The following is a 15161-nucleotide window of genomic DNA, read 5'->3' on the forward strand; positions in this document are numbered from 1 at the left end:
TCAGAGGGAAGAGACGGCAAAGATGGGAGTGGTGTCCACAGTAAACCTTTAGTTCCGGGTTAGACATGGTTTGATTATATATGTATTTCGCAAATATCAGCACTGGTCCACACTCAGACAAACGGGTCTACGCAAACAAACCACATGAGTACTGTACACAGCTCCCTCTTATGGGTGCAGTTTGAAACAAGCACCTCTGTTAGATGGCCTTGTTTTATCTGGGTCAAAGGTGTTTCTGACATAAATCCATCTGACCATAATCTGCTCATTTAGCCTGGAAATTCACAGCAGGCAATGCACACTCACAGACCTCTGCTTGTTATGTAATAAAGATGAACTAGCTATAACCAATACTAATTAATAAGACCACTAACCAGTTATGGCATGTTTGAGGTTTATGAGTTTTTACTATAGTATCAATAATTCCTGAATTTTTATTTAGTATAATGTTTTACATTTTCTCCATATCTCATTCACCCATTCACACACTGGCATTAGCCAACTGCTCATCAGTTTTAGGAGCTAACCATTCAGACAAAGTTAGTAAAATTAGCTGGTAAACATAAATGGAGCATTTAGCAATCAAAGAACCAGTTATTTTGTTAGTTAAGATACAAAAAAACAGAGCCAAATAGAGACAGAACAGAAAGCCCTTCATGAGGCCGAAAGGCATTGTTGCTTGTGTCTACTACTACTAAATAGGCAACTATTTGCTAACATGTTTGCAACTTTATAAGGTGATATGTCAAATGTGTTTTTGATTTGTTTTGCTGACCCCCAGTGGCCAAAAGCAGTTATTACCAGTGATGGATCATAACACAGAAATAAACAACTATAATCTAGGATTTTTAATGCGTCAACATGGCAACCATGCTACCTAGAACAACGATGTTCAACACAGAAAAACTGATAATCGATGTGATATAGTTTTATTTGCATTTAACATGTTTTGATGCTCAAAGAAATAAAATCTCAATTTTGCTGTAGCTTTTTTTTTTAGGATGAAATGCAGTTTTCTTTCAAGGTTTGATTTGGAAGCAATCCAAAAGTATTGAGATTAGATGTTTTTTTGTAATCCAATGGGTTACACAACTAATTACAAAAAATACAATGTCATTTGTGTTCAGGACACATTTCAAATTAATCTGTTTATTACTGCTTTAACTGGTTTAGCAGTATATCTTTTTCCTTATGTAGACACAACCTGTCATTGTTTATTACTGCTTACTCATGAACTACTCCAGACGGCTGGATAAAAAAAGGGTAGAAATAAAAAAAAATAAACAGGAGGCAGCGTAAGTTAACATTGAATTTTAATCATTTATAGACTCTGAACTGTCTTGAGATGCAAAGTCAGCAACATTATTGCTGGAAGAAGTATTGTTGATGCATTTTACACAGCTGCTTTGGTATGTCTGGCTTTTCCACAGTGCAGTTACATTCACTGTGCTGTCCATAAATACTGTACAAAAATAAAATGTGCTTTGACATAAAACATTCTCCAGTGGACTTCCACTGCTCTAAGAGGAAACCATGAGGCTTTGTTAAATGATATATACAGTATGCACATTCAGTTACTGACATTATGTTAAATAGAATAAATTAGAACTTGCAATCAGTGTGCGAGGCATGTTTCAAGTCTCAGTTATGTCCTCACATAATAATAATGTGTCCATGTTCAAAGTGCAAAAGAAAAATCCACTCAAGGAGGTGTAGATTCAGGTCCGAGCACAGCTGTTAAATGTTTTTGTTGTTTTTTTTATCTCTGAAGAAGGCATTTTGAGTTGGATTCACAGCTGTGCCTTGAGCTGAATTTCTACACCTTTTTTGACAACAGAAGTCGTGTTTTCTCCGTGTTACTTCAGTTCCACCCAACTTCTGAGCTCCGCTTGAAATCCTGAAGTGTAAATGTGCTTTCACGCCCTTCTTCTCCTCTCAAAAAAAAAAAACACATTTCAGAGGAAGGTCAGGGGGTGTTTCTTTCCCAGCAATGTCTCGGAGCTCCACATTCACAGTCTGTAATAGGAGTACTCACTCCACCAGGTGGAGCTCTCTCTCTCTCTCTCTCTCTCTCTCAGCAGGCAGTGTCTGACTTCATTTTTCAGGCCGAGTTTAGCCCAGCTTATCACCCCTCTGCAGTGTCTAAAGCCGACATGTCTGATATTTGCTTTGTGGGGAGGGGGCCAGTTCGTAGAAGAGGACGTAGGCGTTACTGCTGCGAACTTGACTGGAGGACACTGGGCTCACCCTGCACAGGACACACAGCAAACACTGTACTTATTACACTGAATACCACAGAGGATTGTTGTGGGATTTAACAATTTCTTTAATTAAATATGGGGACAGAAATTACAATACACAACAGTCACTCCCAACCACAGGCACTTGCATGCATACGTGCAATCCACCCATTTCATTTGTAAACAAGCTGACACACCTTTATACAGTCAGTCATTTTCATTTGACAGCAGGTGCATACAGTATACTCAGCCGGCACAGCTTTCTGCCAACCTGATAACATGATATGTGAGGTAATATGATGATACCTGGAGTCGTTGTAGCTGTACCATTCCCCCAGTGCCGGGTTCCTACAGTAGGCTGTGTAATGGCCTCCCAAAGCGTTTCCAGAGTGGTTGGACACTGCATACAGGTTATACACAGGACGCTCTGCAGAGACACACAAACACTGTCAGTCAACACTAGTGCAGTACTCATCAAATCCAGCCGACCTTGGAAAGTGCATGAACTGTCCTCTTCCGCTCTCCTCCGGTGACAGCGTGTCTTCTATGGTTAATGCTTACCGCTGCTCTCTGAGGCGAACTCCCGCAGGTCCAGCTCTTTGAGGGGGAAGTTGACATAAGTGGAGAGTTTGCTGGTTCGGATGTTAGAGTCTGAGAAACGCTTCAGGTCTGAGAGGGACACTGAGTCAAGGAGCCAACACTGGTTAAAAAAAACATTACTTAGCACTTTAAGTTAGAGATAACATGAAGCGTATTGTGCAGAGTAGTTAGATTTAAAAAATCACACATTAAAACGCTGCCTACAGGTAAACTGAGCAACAAGACTCTGAACCCTGAAAGTAAATAATATCCTATAAGTTCCTTTCATAAGCTAAAAACTAGCTGTGTCAGTCTACTGTTTGGTGGTGGGCAGATAATATACAGGGGGTTTATAAATAACAGATTTTTTGCTGAAAACAGCTGCTGGCTCCTGGAATCATAGGTTAATATAAGTAGAGATTAGGGTGCCTGAAAAACAAAACAATGAGCTCAAAGATGCTAAAAAAGTAGTCTGTAGAGCTGAGAGGAACTGCAAGATAATCGTGAGTTTTTAAATTTCATATTATCCATAGTCACAATTAGTTGCTGATAAGTAAAATATTATTATGACTTATCTAGAGCATATACACTTTGAGTAATATTCATTTAAAATGAAGATGATGCACTCACAGCCTCTTCACTGAATGAGACACTAAGTAGCTAAGCAGACACTAAAAACACCTATTTATTCATGCTAATATGTTAGATGGATCATGCAAATGCTGGACGCGTGAAACAAACAGTGTAGATGTGAGGAAAGGATACGAAGCACGAGGATCTGAGGGAACTTCTGGATGCTGAATCTTTTGGTGCATTTCCTCCTGGCTTTGCATCTGTTGCATGTCTGAGTGAGGGAGAGAGAAGACGTGAAGTGAGATACTGCAGCTATGTAATCCAAATCTCATCATCTTCATAAAAGAATGTGCAGGGTGGTGCGTCTTACCGGTCTCTCTTCTCCATCCAACACATCCTCTTTTGTGAACAGTCTCAAGCAGTCTTTGAGAGTCACTTCACCTGAGCTCTTCTGTAGAGAAATGAAGCATATCATAACAGTCACATGAAAACTGGTCAAAATATGATTAGATATTGTAGCTTAGAGGTGGATTAGATATTATATGTATGCTATACAGCATGACAAAGCTGGTTTTATTCAGAATATGACAATTACAGACCACTAATGACTTATCTTACAGTATTTTACAAAATATGGATGGCTAAACCTTCCCAAGCTGTATATGTGTGTGTTCTGACCTGTGCGACAGGTATCGATAGGTCCCAGAATGGATCGAACACGGTGGAGCGAAAGCCACAGGCGGTGCACGTCACTGAGCTTTTCAGCTGTCCAACAAACAGATCTTTAGGCAGAAACAGAAGATGGAGAATTATATTTAATATGTGTTTTAATTCAGGGATGGTTTAAAGTCGGTGCGCAGCTCATTAAGGTCAAAACTCTTACCCACTACTTTGCTGTCCTCTCTCTCCAAGTACATATTCCACATCCGTTTGCCTTTTTCATCATCTCTGTGAATGAAACCATATAGCAGAGCTCAGCAGAAGCCATTTTACTAAGGTCAGTTTTTCTTAACAATGCAAGGTGTCAAGAGACAGAGCAGGTTATAAGTGACTTATCTAGAGATTGGGGGGGGTGACTTACGAGAGGTGGTCAAAGTCCTCGACGGACACCTTAGGACGGACTGTCACTCTGTTCACTTCATTATGGAGACCGTCTAATAAGAAGCGCAGAAACTCCTGGGCGTCCTGTTGACTGCAGGGTGACATAATGAGAACTCATCAGTTTCCGAAATCAACTTTACTTGTTCGTAATGAATGGAACTGCTTACACGCAGGAAGAGGGAGGACTCACTTGCAGCCCACGAATTTGGGAGCGTATCTCTGGATCTGGCTCCTGAAGTCAGAGGGACTGATGGCCTCGTTGCTCGCTGACGTCCACAGACTCTGAGTCAGCTTTGCAAATTCTGAGACAGTAGCAATGACAGAAAATTAGACTATAATGATGAAAAAAACATACCTGCAATTTGTGAGAAACACTATACTTCACAAACAGTATTATATACAGTATAAATATATAGAGCGGATCCTCTTACGGTAGTATTTCCACCGATACAAACATTTTGACAGTTGCTGGCTTGCCTGAGCTAATGCAGAGTTTTGACCTTGACTGAAGAAATGTCTGGAAATGAAGCTGGTGTGCAAACCAGCCTGAACTCACTGTATGTTTGTATGAAAATACATTTTATTTTCAAGCTTGCTGTGTACAGAACAGTCATTCTTAGCCTCGTCATCGGTATGTATGACAAAATGATCTCACCGCGATGCTCACTTACTGTCAATTGCATCAGCGAATAGAACTGGCTCAGGTGTCACCGTGCGGTGGTGACGTTATGTCGTGTACTCAAAGTGGCCCACGTGATGACACCTGAGCTAGATCCATGCACTAATGAAGAGGCTCTGAAACAGCTACTAAGTGGATCTTGGCTTAAAAATATATTTTGTCCCTTAAATTAGTTCTCAAAAAACTAAATCGGAAACTGAAAAAAACAAGGTTAAATAGCTTTTTATACGTGCTTATACATGTACAATACATAGTGACATAGTGAAAAGGCTGCAGGAGTGAACTAAAAGTAAAAGTCTTGTTCGTTTTGTACTCGACTGTAGTATTATGCGATCTGTTGGCTGCTGATTGTGGTTAGACGGATTTAGGTCAACTTTGGTCTGCATCTCCCTCCTTCATTGCACCCTATCATAACAAATTGGTGGACCTGAACTTGGGGACCTCTCACACAGCAACCAAGAATTATATCCCAAGACCAAACTGATTTACTGTTGAGCCATGAAGTGACTCAGGTCTACAATGTTCCTCATTATGTTCGGAGTCTTGTCCTACCTTCCATGAGAGCAGCATTAGTCCTACAGTTGTTGTTGAGGTCTGTGCGGTGGACGTTTCTCAGGCAGTAATCTCTCAGCTCGGGAGTGTTGCTCAGACATTGCAGGATTGAGTTCATGAAACACTGAAAATCACAAATTACAAAAAATGTATTAAAAACCAAGCCTCAGTTGGTCAACATGATGTGTAGTGTTGTTTAATAGAAAAACTTACTGTGTTGCCCAGGTTCCTCAGTCCCACCAGGCCTTGAGTACTCTTGTTCTAATTCAAACAGAAGGAGAAGATTTTAGTTTGTATGTGAAGGGAACATTACAGTACGTGAGCATGCTACAAACACAGTTACCAAGCCATTTTTGACCATTTCGTTGAGAAAAATACTCACAAATCCTGCAAAAAACAATATTGCAAACATGGTCATGAGGCCTCAAACGAGAATGAATCATTGGGTCATTAATGGGGCCAAATTAAAACCATAAATATAATATTAGAAGCTTCTAAAGAAACACTTTTATCATTGTTTGTCCTCATCTGTGCAGCCTGCTGTACATCTCAACAGACATATTGTGTAACAGCAACCCTGTGACATTCCTCAAGTGTGACTAACCCTCGAAGGGCTGTGCGGCATTTATTCAACACATACCAGCTGATGGTCACATTGCTGGCAGCATGGCGGTACTGTGCCGTGGATATCAGCTACTGTTCCACATGCTTTGATGAAATACCACAGTGTGCCCTGACCTCTCCCTGCACTGATGAGCCCACCAGCCACCATTCACACCACGGTGACATCACACGAGCATGTGATTCAGAGCGAAGAGAAAAGCTCTACTGAGAATCTGCGGAACATGACGTGGTGTTGGATTGTTTGTGTGAAGAGTTTCACATCGCTGACTGACTCGAGGATCAACTAGTTTTAGTTTTTGACATATCTGGTGCCACCAGTAGTGGGGTGTTAATCTTCTGTAGGTCAGACAGACGCAGGAATCTGAAAGCCACTGCACATCTGCTGAGTGTGTTCGACACTGCTGTTGTATGACTGAGAAATTCCAGAATGATCTCAAGCACCCGGCTTTTGAATCAAGTCTGTATGGGATGACAGATGCAAACATCTTTTAACCTGCAGTAATTATTGCTTCTCGGACTCCTTTATCATGGACCAGTAGCTTATTATTAGAGCTCATATATTTAAAATAGCTGAATTTATCAAGTTAATAAATTAGGCCAGTCAAATCAGTTGCACAGGATTGCAATGTTCAGCATTATTTTGGTTCCCTCTAGTCGCAACAAGGAGTTCTATTTCTTTGTAGAAATGGCACAACAAAAGGGTAAAACAGAAAATGAAAAGTCGGATTTCAGGGCAAGTTTGGGCTGTTTTGTTGTGTAAAAGCTTCAAGCTTGACCTGTACTTTTCTTCTTTTTTTTTTTCACCCCCAAGAAGAAAATAGCATCTCTCTTCATATGACTGTCCAAAAATATATACATAAAGCAAAAATATAGTTGGGTTTTGGTTGTAAGTAGTAGCAGCTGGGTTTGGATTGGGTCTTACAAGGTCAGATATGAGTTTTAGGCCCCTGCAGAACTTGAGCAGAGACCCACTGGAACTAATTTATAATTCAAAAGATGAATAAAATCTGCTTTTTGCACAGTTTTTAATGCTCCTGTTACCAATGTTTGCTTTTCTTTAAAACAATAAATATCCCCTAGATGTGATCTTAGTCCAGTCACCTGTTGTGGGAACATTTCACTGCAGACAAAGTCCATCTAAATTTCCCTGGTCAAACAAGGTCACCCTCGAAGACTTGAGTTGAATAATTATGGTAAACGATGCAAGGATCTGAGTATTAACTGGTGACATATTGACCTGTGGCTCATCCGTAATGAGGGAACATGGTAACAGTGTAACGTGATGACTCGGTGCGAGTCAGCACCGTTATGCATCAACGCCTTTGCTGACGACTGAGGAGCTGCATGTGGAAATAACACCATCAGGGCAGCAACACACTGACGGAAGCACACATGATGACACAGACGCAAATGTGGACGCACACAAACTGTCACCTGAGCAGCAACGTCAGCTACCTGTATTTTTTTGTTATTTTATTAGTGTCAGAGATATAAGAAGGTTGTGGAGTACAGAGCTAAGCAGAGAGAGTGCATGTTGATAAGAGTTTGCTTACACTTCACATAAGTTATCTTAAGTAAATATGAACAGGTTAGTATGTGCTGATGTTTTTAATCAAGACGTTAGAGCCTCATGATGGTCGTCATGTTGTTCCAACTCTGAAAATAGGACCGTGAGAATATGAGATACCAACAGCCCTCTTGGCTGAAACCTCGTTTATTTCTTCCCTTTGTGTTTCTCTTCTTCTCTGCAGCATTTGAAGGTGACCATATGGTGCGAGTCTCAATCTGCTGCACTGCTGTGAATACTGACCAGCGGGGCTCGGCATGCTCAGCTCGTGATTTTAAAAAGCCCATCCAAAAAAAGGAGGAAGTGATGCGTTCGAGTAGTCAAGCAAGAAGGCTCTCAACTGGTTTGGCATGACTTCAGAGGACAGGAGAGAGCTGGAGAACTTAATGTCCTAAACACAGCTAGGCATTTCTGGTCAAGGCCACGTGACAACAGTCCTGCATGCACATGGTGCCAGCTACGCCACTCCCTTTGAAACTGTAAACATGAATCCGTGCTACATTATAACAGGGCTGGAATAGGTCCCAAAATGTCACAGCCAAGTAGAAATAATGGTGCTTTCTGAAATGGCACCAAGTGGAAAAGACATTCAATTGCCAATGTGTACACAGTTTATAAGGCATAGACATTTTCTTTTCTGAGCTTAAGACCCCAGAAGAGAGGTGTCAAAAGAAAGTGTTATTAACCATCCAGCCAAATTTGAATGATTAAAAATATCGACAAGTTTATGAAATTACGTGTGAAAAAAATCAAGTCAAGCAGCAATTTTGAAGCGACTGAAACGTGTCAGATGAGTTCAGAAAATCGACATGACTAACTTTGAAACACTCAGAGCAAGATGAACGAATCTCTAGCTCTCTGGTAGGGGTGCAGGGGTATGCTCAGGGTGGCCTCAGTGTGTCATCGAGCCACCGTTTAGGACCGCCCATAAACTGGTAAAAACTGTTTTAACCTCCACATTTCAGTAATATATCGTTTAAAGCATTTTCACGTGTTTTCAGCAACTATTTTTCCAACATATTTAACGTATTTTGAAAGAAATACCTTAACACAGACTTTAAATGAGAGGCTGCTGCTTTTCGTCTGTCTATGTGATGGTAAACTGAATATCTTTGGATCACAATTAACTGATTAACTAAGAAAATAATGGGTTGCCTTCAGCTGAAATCCTGATTTTTATGATGTTAGATGAAAAGTCAGAGGATCACCAGAGTCAGAAGGATTAATCCTTTGAGCACTACAAATGTCTTTACCAAATTTTATGGCAATCCATCCAATACTTGGAGATATGGATATAGATATTTTAGTTCACGCCAAAGTGGCGTTCCAACTGACCATCTTTGCTACAGCTGCTTCTTGTTTGCAGTGCTTCTACTACAGACTACATTAAAATGAAATACAGTTTGGGCACAGGCATGCATACCACTGAGAGAGACTAACATCCCCCTACAGTAGGACACAGAATTGAAGTGCAGCCAGCTTACTCATCCACGCTGCCATAAACACATCAAACCCACATGGACACAGATATGTGCAGGCTGTGGGCAGCTCTGCGTGCTAACAAAATGTACTGTGCAGATGATAAGGTGACAGTCTGAACACATTCCTTATCAGCAGCGTTCCTTCCTGTTATGCAACCAACGTCACACTCCAATTGTCACTTTAATTAATGCAGGCGGCCGTGTGGTGACCTGCCTGTTTGTGTGTGTGTGTGTGTGTGTGTGCTTACAGTCCAGTCCTCCACTTAAGGGCTGATAAGGGCCTAAAGGTCAGATCTGGACCTCCACAAAGCTCTCAGTGGTTTTCCACACGGTGGCACAGCTGAATAATATGTTGCTGTGATTTTACAGCGTCTTTCTTGACATCAACAAGTTTTTATTGGAACAGTAACGACCTTAAAGTGACCGTACCGTATTTCATGCTCTCTATTTTTTCCCTGCTTATGTATTTCCATGATATTTTTTTATGGATCTGAATAATTATTTGTAGCTCAACTGTGTTGCATAGAAATACTCAGACATATTGTTTGCATATTTGATCTTACAGGCCTAAAACCAAACTTGCATGAACACCTGAGCAAACTTAACATAACAATAACATGAGGATACAAGCATGCACAACCTTCAGCCAGGTTTATAATATCCATCCATCTATTTTCTGTAACTGCTTATCCTTAACAGTTTCACAGGGGCCTGGAGCCAGTCCCAGCTGACACTTGGCAAAAAGGCAGGGTACACACTGGACAGGTCGCCAGTTCAGGTTTATAATAAACTTGAGGTAAATATATTTTTGCAACCACTTTTAAAACAAATTTAAGAAGCTTTGCCAAAGTAAAATATCCAAACCTCCTGCGCTGTTATGTAATAATGTTAATGTATCTCCTGTCCAAACCAAAGATAAATAATTTAACTTGAAGGCTTTTGCACTCCTACAAATGCAGTTTAATACATGCAGACACATGTGAACTTTAAAAAGTCTGAGTGCCAGAGGTGGAGTCTTAGTACATTCACTAAAGTACTGTACTTTAGTACAAGTTTGAGGTATATTGTGGTATTTTGTACATTTCTACTCCATCACAATAGCTTTACTTGCTACTTTGCAGATCCATATCACTGATACAACATATAAAATAATTAAAATTACTCCCACCTTTACCATCTTACACATGAACACATCAATAATTCTAATGTATTATATATTATTGTAATAGTTTGAGGTATATTGTGGTATTTTGTACATTTCTACTCCATCACAATAGCTTTACTTGCTACTTTGCAGATCCATATCACTGATACAACATATAAAATAATTAAAATTACTCCCACCTTTACCATCTTACACATGAACACATCAATAATTCTAATGTATTATATATTATTGTAATATATAATGAGTACATTTACTTTTTAAACAAGTTTTTATTTTGATGTTAATATTTTGCACTACTTTTACTTCAAATATCTGTGTACTTCTACCACTAAAGTTACCACAAAGAAGGAATATCTGTGTACTTCTACCACTAAAGTTACCACAAAGAAGGAGTATCAGGGTGTTTATTAAAGCTGAGACAGGTGCAGAGGTGCAGTGCTCGGTGGACTCACCTTGGCCTGGTTGATGATCAGACCCATGAATGTGGACACCAGCTTGGACCGAGACAACGACGGACTCTTCCGCCGCAGGTCCGGTTTGTCTAAGGGGAAAACGGTCGGTTCCTCCGGTACCGTCACCGTGTATGAGTGTCGCAGAGAAGGCATGGCAGTGCTGTTGAATGTTGTCCGACACCAGGATGGAAGCGTCATCCAATGCAGCTGGACACTGCTGTGAAATCCCACCGAGAGGATCCTTACTGAGAGCCAGAGATCAGGTGAAGATCAGTCGAGTCCTGTTAGGTCTTAAAGCCTGCGAGTCTCTCCTGTCCCGCACCTGCACGCAAATCTTCCCGTGTTGAAGTGTACACAGAGGTTGCGTGTGTCGGAGTTTTTACTGCGTGCAGTAAACGCCCCCTCCCACCCCTGAGAACTGACGCTGCGTTCAGGAGCTGTAGGAAATATAAACCTGACACATCTTTTGCTCTTGGTGCATTAACTAAAAGTAGAAATATTCAGATGAGGTAAAGGTGAATCACTTTATATACTGCTGTGTAGTTTAATCTACCGTTGATACTATAGCTATTATGATTTTATGTATCGATTAAATGTTGTATTCATGATCATGGAAATATAGGCTTATATATCAAGTATCTATCTATCTATCTATCTATCTATCTATCTATCTATCTATCTATCTATCTATCTATCTATCTATCTATCTATCTATCTATCTATCTATCTATATATGTGTGTGTGTATTGTATATAACTGCTTTTGTTTTGTCATTTTCTACTCAACAACAACCAATTCTGGCCCCTACAAGAAAAATAATGTTTTTTATTTTCATTTTATTTTAATATTTCAAACACTTTTCCTCTCATCCTGCCTCCCATGAAGGCATGCCCAGGCAGCCACTATAACACATTTGACCTTTGTCTAGTTCATGCGCAAGAGGGTGTTGCTCAGTGCCGTCATCATGAAATGAATGATGAATCTCCTGAGGATGAATCACCATGGATATATGTAAGCAAATACATAACACTGTAAAACTGTAGACAGACACTACGTTTTTACTTGTGAGCTATGCTCGTACGTGACACCATGAAGAGTGGGGTACTGATTTTATGTGTGACCTGTGGGCACTTTTTTCAAATAAACTCAATTGAGTTTTTTTTTCTCAGTATGTTCACCAAACTAGATTTCGATAGTAATAAACGCTTCCAGTGTGAAGTAATTGGTAGCTTGCAAAGCTGTGCCTTCAAAGTAGCTTCCCCAACACTGATAACTGCCCTAACTATAGTGAATATTTTTTATATGATTATAATGGAAAGAGATGTATATATGTATATATGTATCTATAGTTTAGTGTCAATCGCGCAAGTGTAGAGCTTGAGTTTACTCACCTCTTCGGTCAGCATATAAATGCTGGGGGACTAATCATTAATGTGTTTTTTTAAATGCCACTCGACAATATTCACATTTCACTGAGGCATTAAGACACAGTAAGACTTTGCAGTTTGTGCGATTATAGCAAAAGACATGTAGAGAGATTTATCGACTATTCCTAATATGTGGGTGGTTCAACAAAAAGAGGCAGAAAAAGTATGATGTGTTGGCAGAAAATAAAAGCTGTCATCAGATTTACTGCACATTCCAAAGCCTCAGCTCGTAGCATGCAGAGAGACTCGCTGACCTTGACTTTGATCTTTGGACTGTGGTTCTGACTTGACACAGAAATGACTCTGAGTCTGATAAGAAACTTGATAGCTGCCTTGTAAACCTTTACAGGTTCTCCAACCTTTTACATTCACCTTAATCTTTGAGCTATAACAGGAGAGGACATTAAAATTACAGAGGCCATTGCTTGCACCCTACGTAACGCACCATTCTCAGCTGATGAATCATGCTTTATTTGGGGTAGGACAGCACCAATATGTCTCTTACCTGAAGGCCATTTGGTAACCAATAATATCCTCTGGAGATTATCAAAATCAGATTTGATGTCAATTTGACAAGTAACTGATGATTGAGACATAACGTAATCACACCTGCTTTCCACTCCATGGAAACAATGTAGTGCGTGTGCAAGGAAGCACCTCAAACCCAACAGGAACACATAAGTAACCACCCACATGGACAGAAGAAGAATGTGGCCAGGTGACTTCAGCATGACTGATTCTCACAGCAGGTTTGACTTTTAATAAGATCACATTCCAGGTTTATCACATCTGGAACACCTTGCTTACGGGCATCACTTAAGGGGATTGCGTTGAGGTGGGGAGCTGCTTGATGTTTAATTGATTGAACCAAACAAGCTATTATTAACAGCTTAGCACGATCAGTCAGGAGTTCATTCCAGTTGATTCCAACGTCTGTGGGTAACTAAATGATAATGTCGGCATGCTCAGAATGACAGTATTAACATGCAGGAGAAGGTTCAGTCTTGTCAGCCCACTTGTCTAGATGGTAACCGTAGATATGCAAAACTCTCGTGAGATTTCTCTGTACATAGGAAACCAAAACTCAACGTTAACTTATTATTTAAACACAAACCATGATCTTTTCCTCAACCAAGCCAAGTAGTTTGTTGTCTGAACCTAACCTGCTACTAAGAACAGAAAATAAATCCTGAAAGTAATAAATGAACTAAAAATAAAAAGTCAACATCAACTTTTGGTTTGGTGTGAGACACAAACCCTTTCAGATCAAAGTCCTAAATGCCTTATTTGGACTGACTTCCTAAATGCTTTATCAAATTTACATGTTTTTTCAAAAAAAAGAGGAATTTGTTTGACTAAACAAATTTAGTCTTGGTTTTCTCCTCGTATAGCCGCAGATGCACATTAAACTCAGCAAAACAAGACTATTTGAATTAGAAACAACACTTACAAATCTCACAAGAGTTACGCAAATATAGGGTTACTAGACACGACCCACAATCATCATAACTTACCATATTAGCATGCCATTATTTAGGAAATTACCTCTAAGCACAAAGAACAGCTAAGGCTGATGGGAATGGTGTCAGTTAGACAAATTCAAGTTTTGACACAGTACGGTAAGTCGAGGGATCACCAAAGTTATTATAATGCATTACAGCAGTCCATCCAGTTGTTGAGATGTTTCAATCAAAACCACAAATGTCAACCTCATGGTAATGCTAGAGGGGGTCAATACATCACCAAAGTCATTAGGTTTCATAATCTGGGGATCACGAATGTTGTGCTATGAGATGTCATGGCTAACTATCTAACAGTTGTTCAGATATTTCAATGTGGACCACGGTGAACAGACCAACTGCTAAAGATGACTGGCTGGATTTCAATTAAATTCACTTTGAATATTCATCATCCCCACAGCTGAAACGGGTTCAGTTTGGACACTCCATTAACATTCCTGATCTATCATAATATTGACCATCTTGAAGCCCCACTGGATCCTTAAAAATGTTAGGAATTAGGCAGAGATTTTCAAGTTTTCACATAAAATATTAAACACCACTGTGTGTTGATTTAAACATTTCCAACTCAGTGTTCTATAGTGATAGAGTAAAATAAAACGATACTGCAGTATACACTGCTAGTCCCTACTGAGGATAAAGACCTGTAAATGACCCCAATGGCCTTTTGTCTTAACACTGTACTCCAAAAATAAACTCTACTGAATCATTAACCATAATATCAATAAAATGTGGCAAAACTAACATATCCCTAAATTTATGGACTTGTTTAATTATGGGGGGGGAGGATAAAACTTGATAAAGATAAGAGCCATGTGTCCCACACAATGAGAAAGTACTGTTAATAATCACCTCTGAATGCCCTGTTATATAACAAGACAGAGTACAGCGATACAATAAAAAATAATTATCTACCAGATTTTTTTTTTTTAGGTTGCTACTGTTTTCAGCAAGAGAAAATTACCGTGCATTTAAATTAATTAAAACTTCAAACACATTCCACTGTAACAATGCCAATCCCTTCATTCACATATGCAAATATAGTCTTGCACATTACTCCTCCGCCCTCAGGTGTGCCGTACATCCTACATGCATGCACGTCAAGTAGGGAATACCTTGAGCAGTACTCATGTTTGAGCAGTGACTCACTTTATTAGCTGGATTAACAATAATAATAAAAAAAAAGCTTGAGAACTAT

The 15161-nt window shown here is 39.8% G+C and overlaps 1 protein-coding gene across 1 annotated transcript; it reads right to left on the reverse strand.

Annotated features, from left to right (window-relative positions):
• Positions 1 to 1296: 1296 nt before the first annotated feature.
• Positions 1297 to 11403, reverse strand: LOC104919169 (ubiquitin carboxyl-terminal hydrolase 2). Its single transcript, XM_010731100.3, has 12 exons — positions 11017 to 11403; positions 5938 to 5985; positions 5725 to 5848; positions 4684 to 4795; positions 4474 to 4584; positions 4276 to 4340; positions 4071 to 4174; positions 3763 to 3843; positions 3585 to 3663; positions 2802 to 2909; positions 2547 to 2667; positions 1297 to 2248 (listed from the first exon to the last, which is right to left on the reverse strand). The coding sequence occupies exons 1-12, from the start codon at positions 11212 to 11214 to the stop codon at positions 2143 to 2145; spliced, it is 1257 nt and encodes a 418-aa protein (XP_010729402.2). The 5' UTR covers positions 11215 to 11403; the 3' UTR covers positions 1297 to 2142.
• Positions 11404 to 15161: the final 3758 nt, after the last annotated feature.

Source organism: Larimichthys crocea, chromosome III (genome assembly GCF_000972845.2).
Source record: "Larimichthys crocea isolate SSNF chromosome III, L_crocea_2.0, whole genome shotgun sequence".
Classification (NCBI taxonomy): domain Eukaryota; kingdom Metazoa; phylum Chordata; class Actinopteri; family Sciaenidae; genus Larimichthys; species Larimichthys crocea.

Bases quoted from the DNA above. Each gene is read 5' to 3' on its own strand.
- LOC104919169 (XM_010731100.3), bottom strand. From the start codon at position 11,214: ATGACGCTTCCATCCTGGTGTCGGACAACATTCAACAGCACTGCCATG. The intron at 5,986-11,016 runs GTGAGTCCACCG...TGTTTGAATTAG, and splicing joins TGATCATCAACCAGGCCAAG to AACAAGAGTACTCAAGGCCT. The intron at 2,910-3,584 runs GTATCCTTTCCT...TGTCCCTCTCAG, and splicing joins CCCTCAGATCCTCGTGCTTC to ACCTGAAGCGTTTCTCAGAC.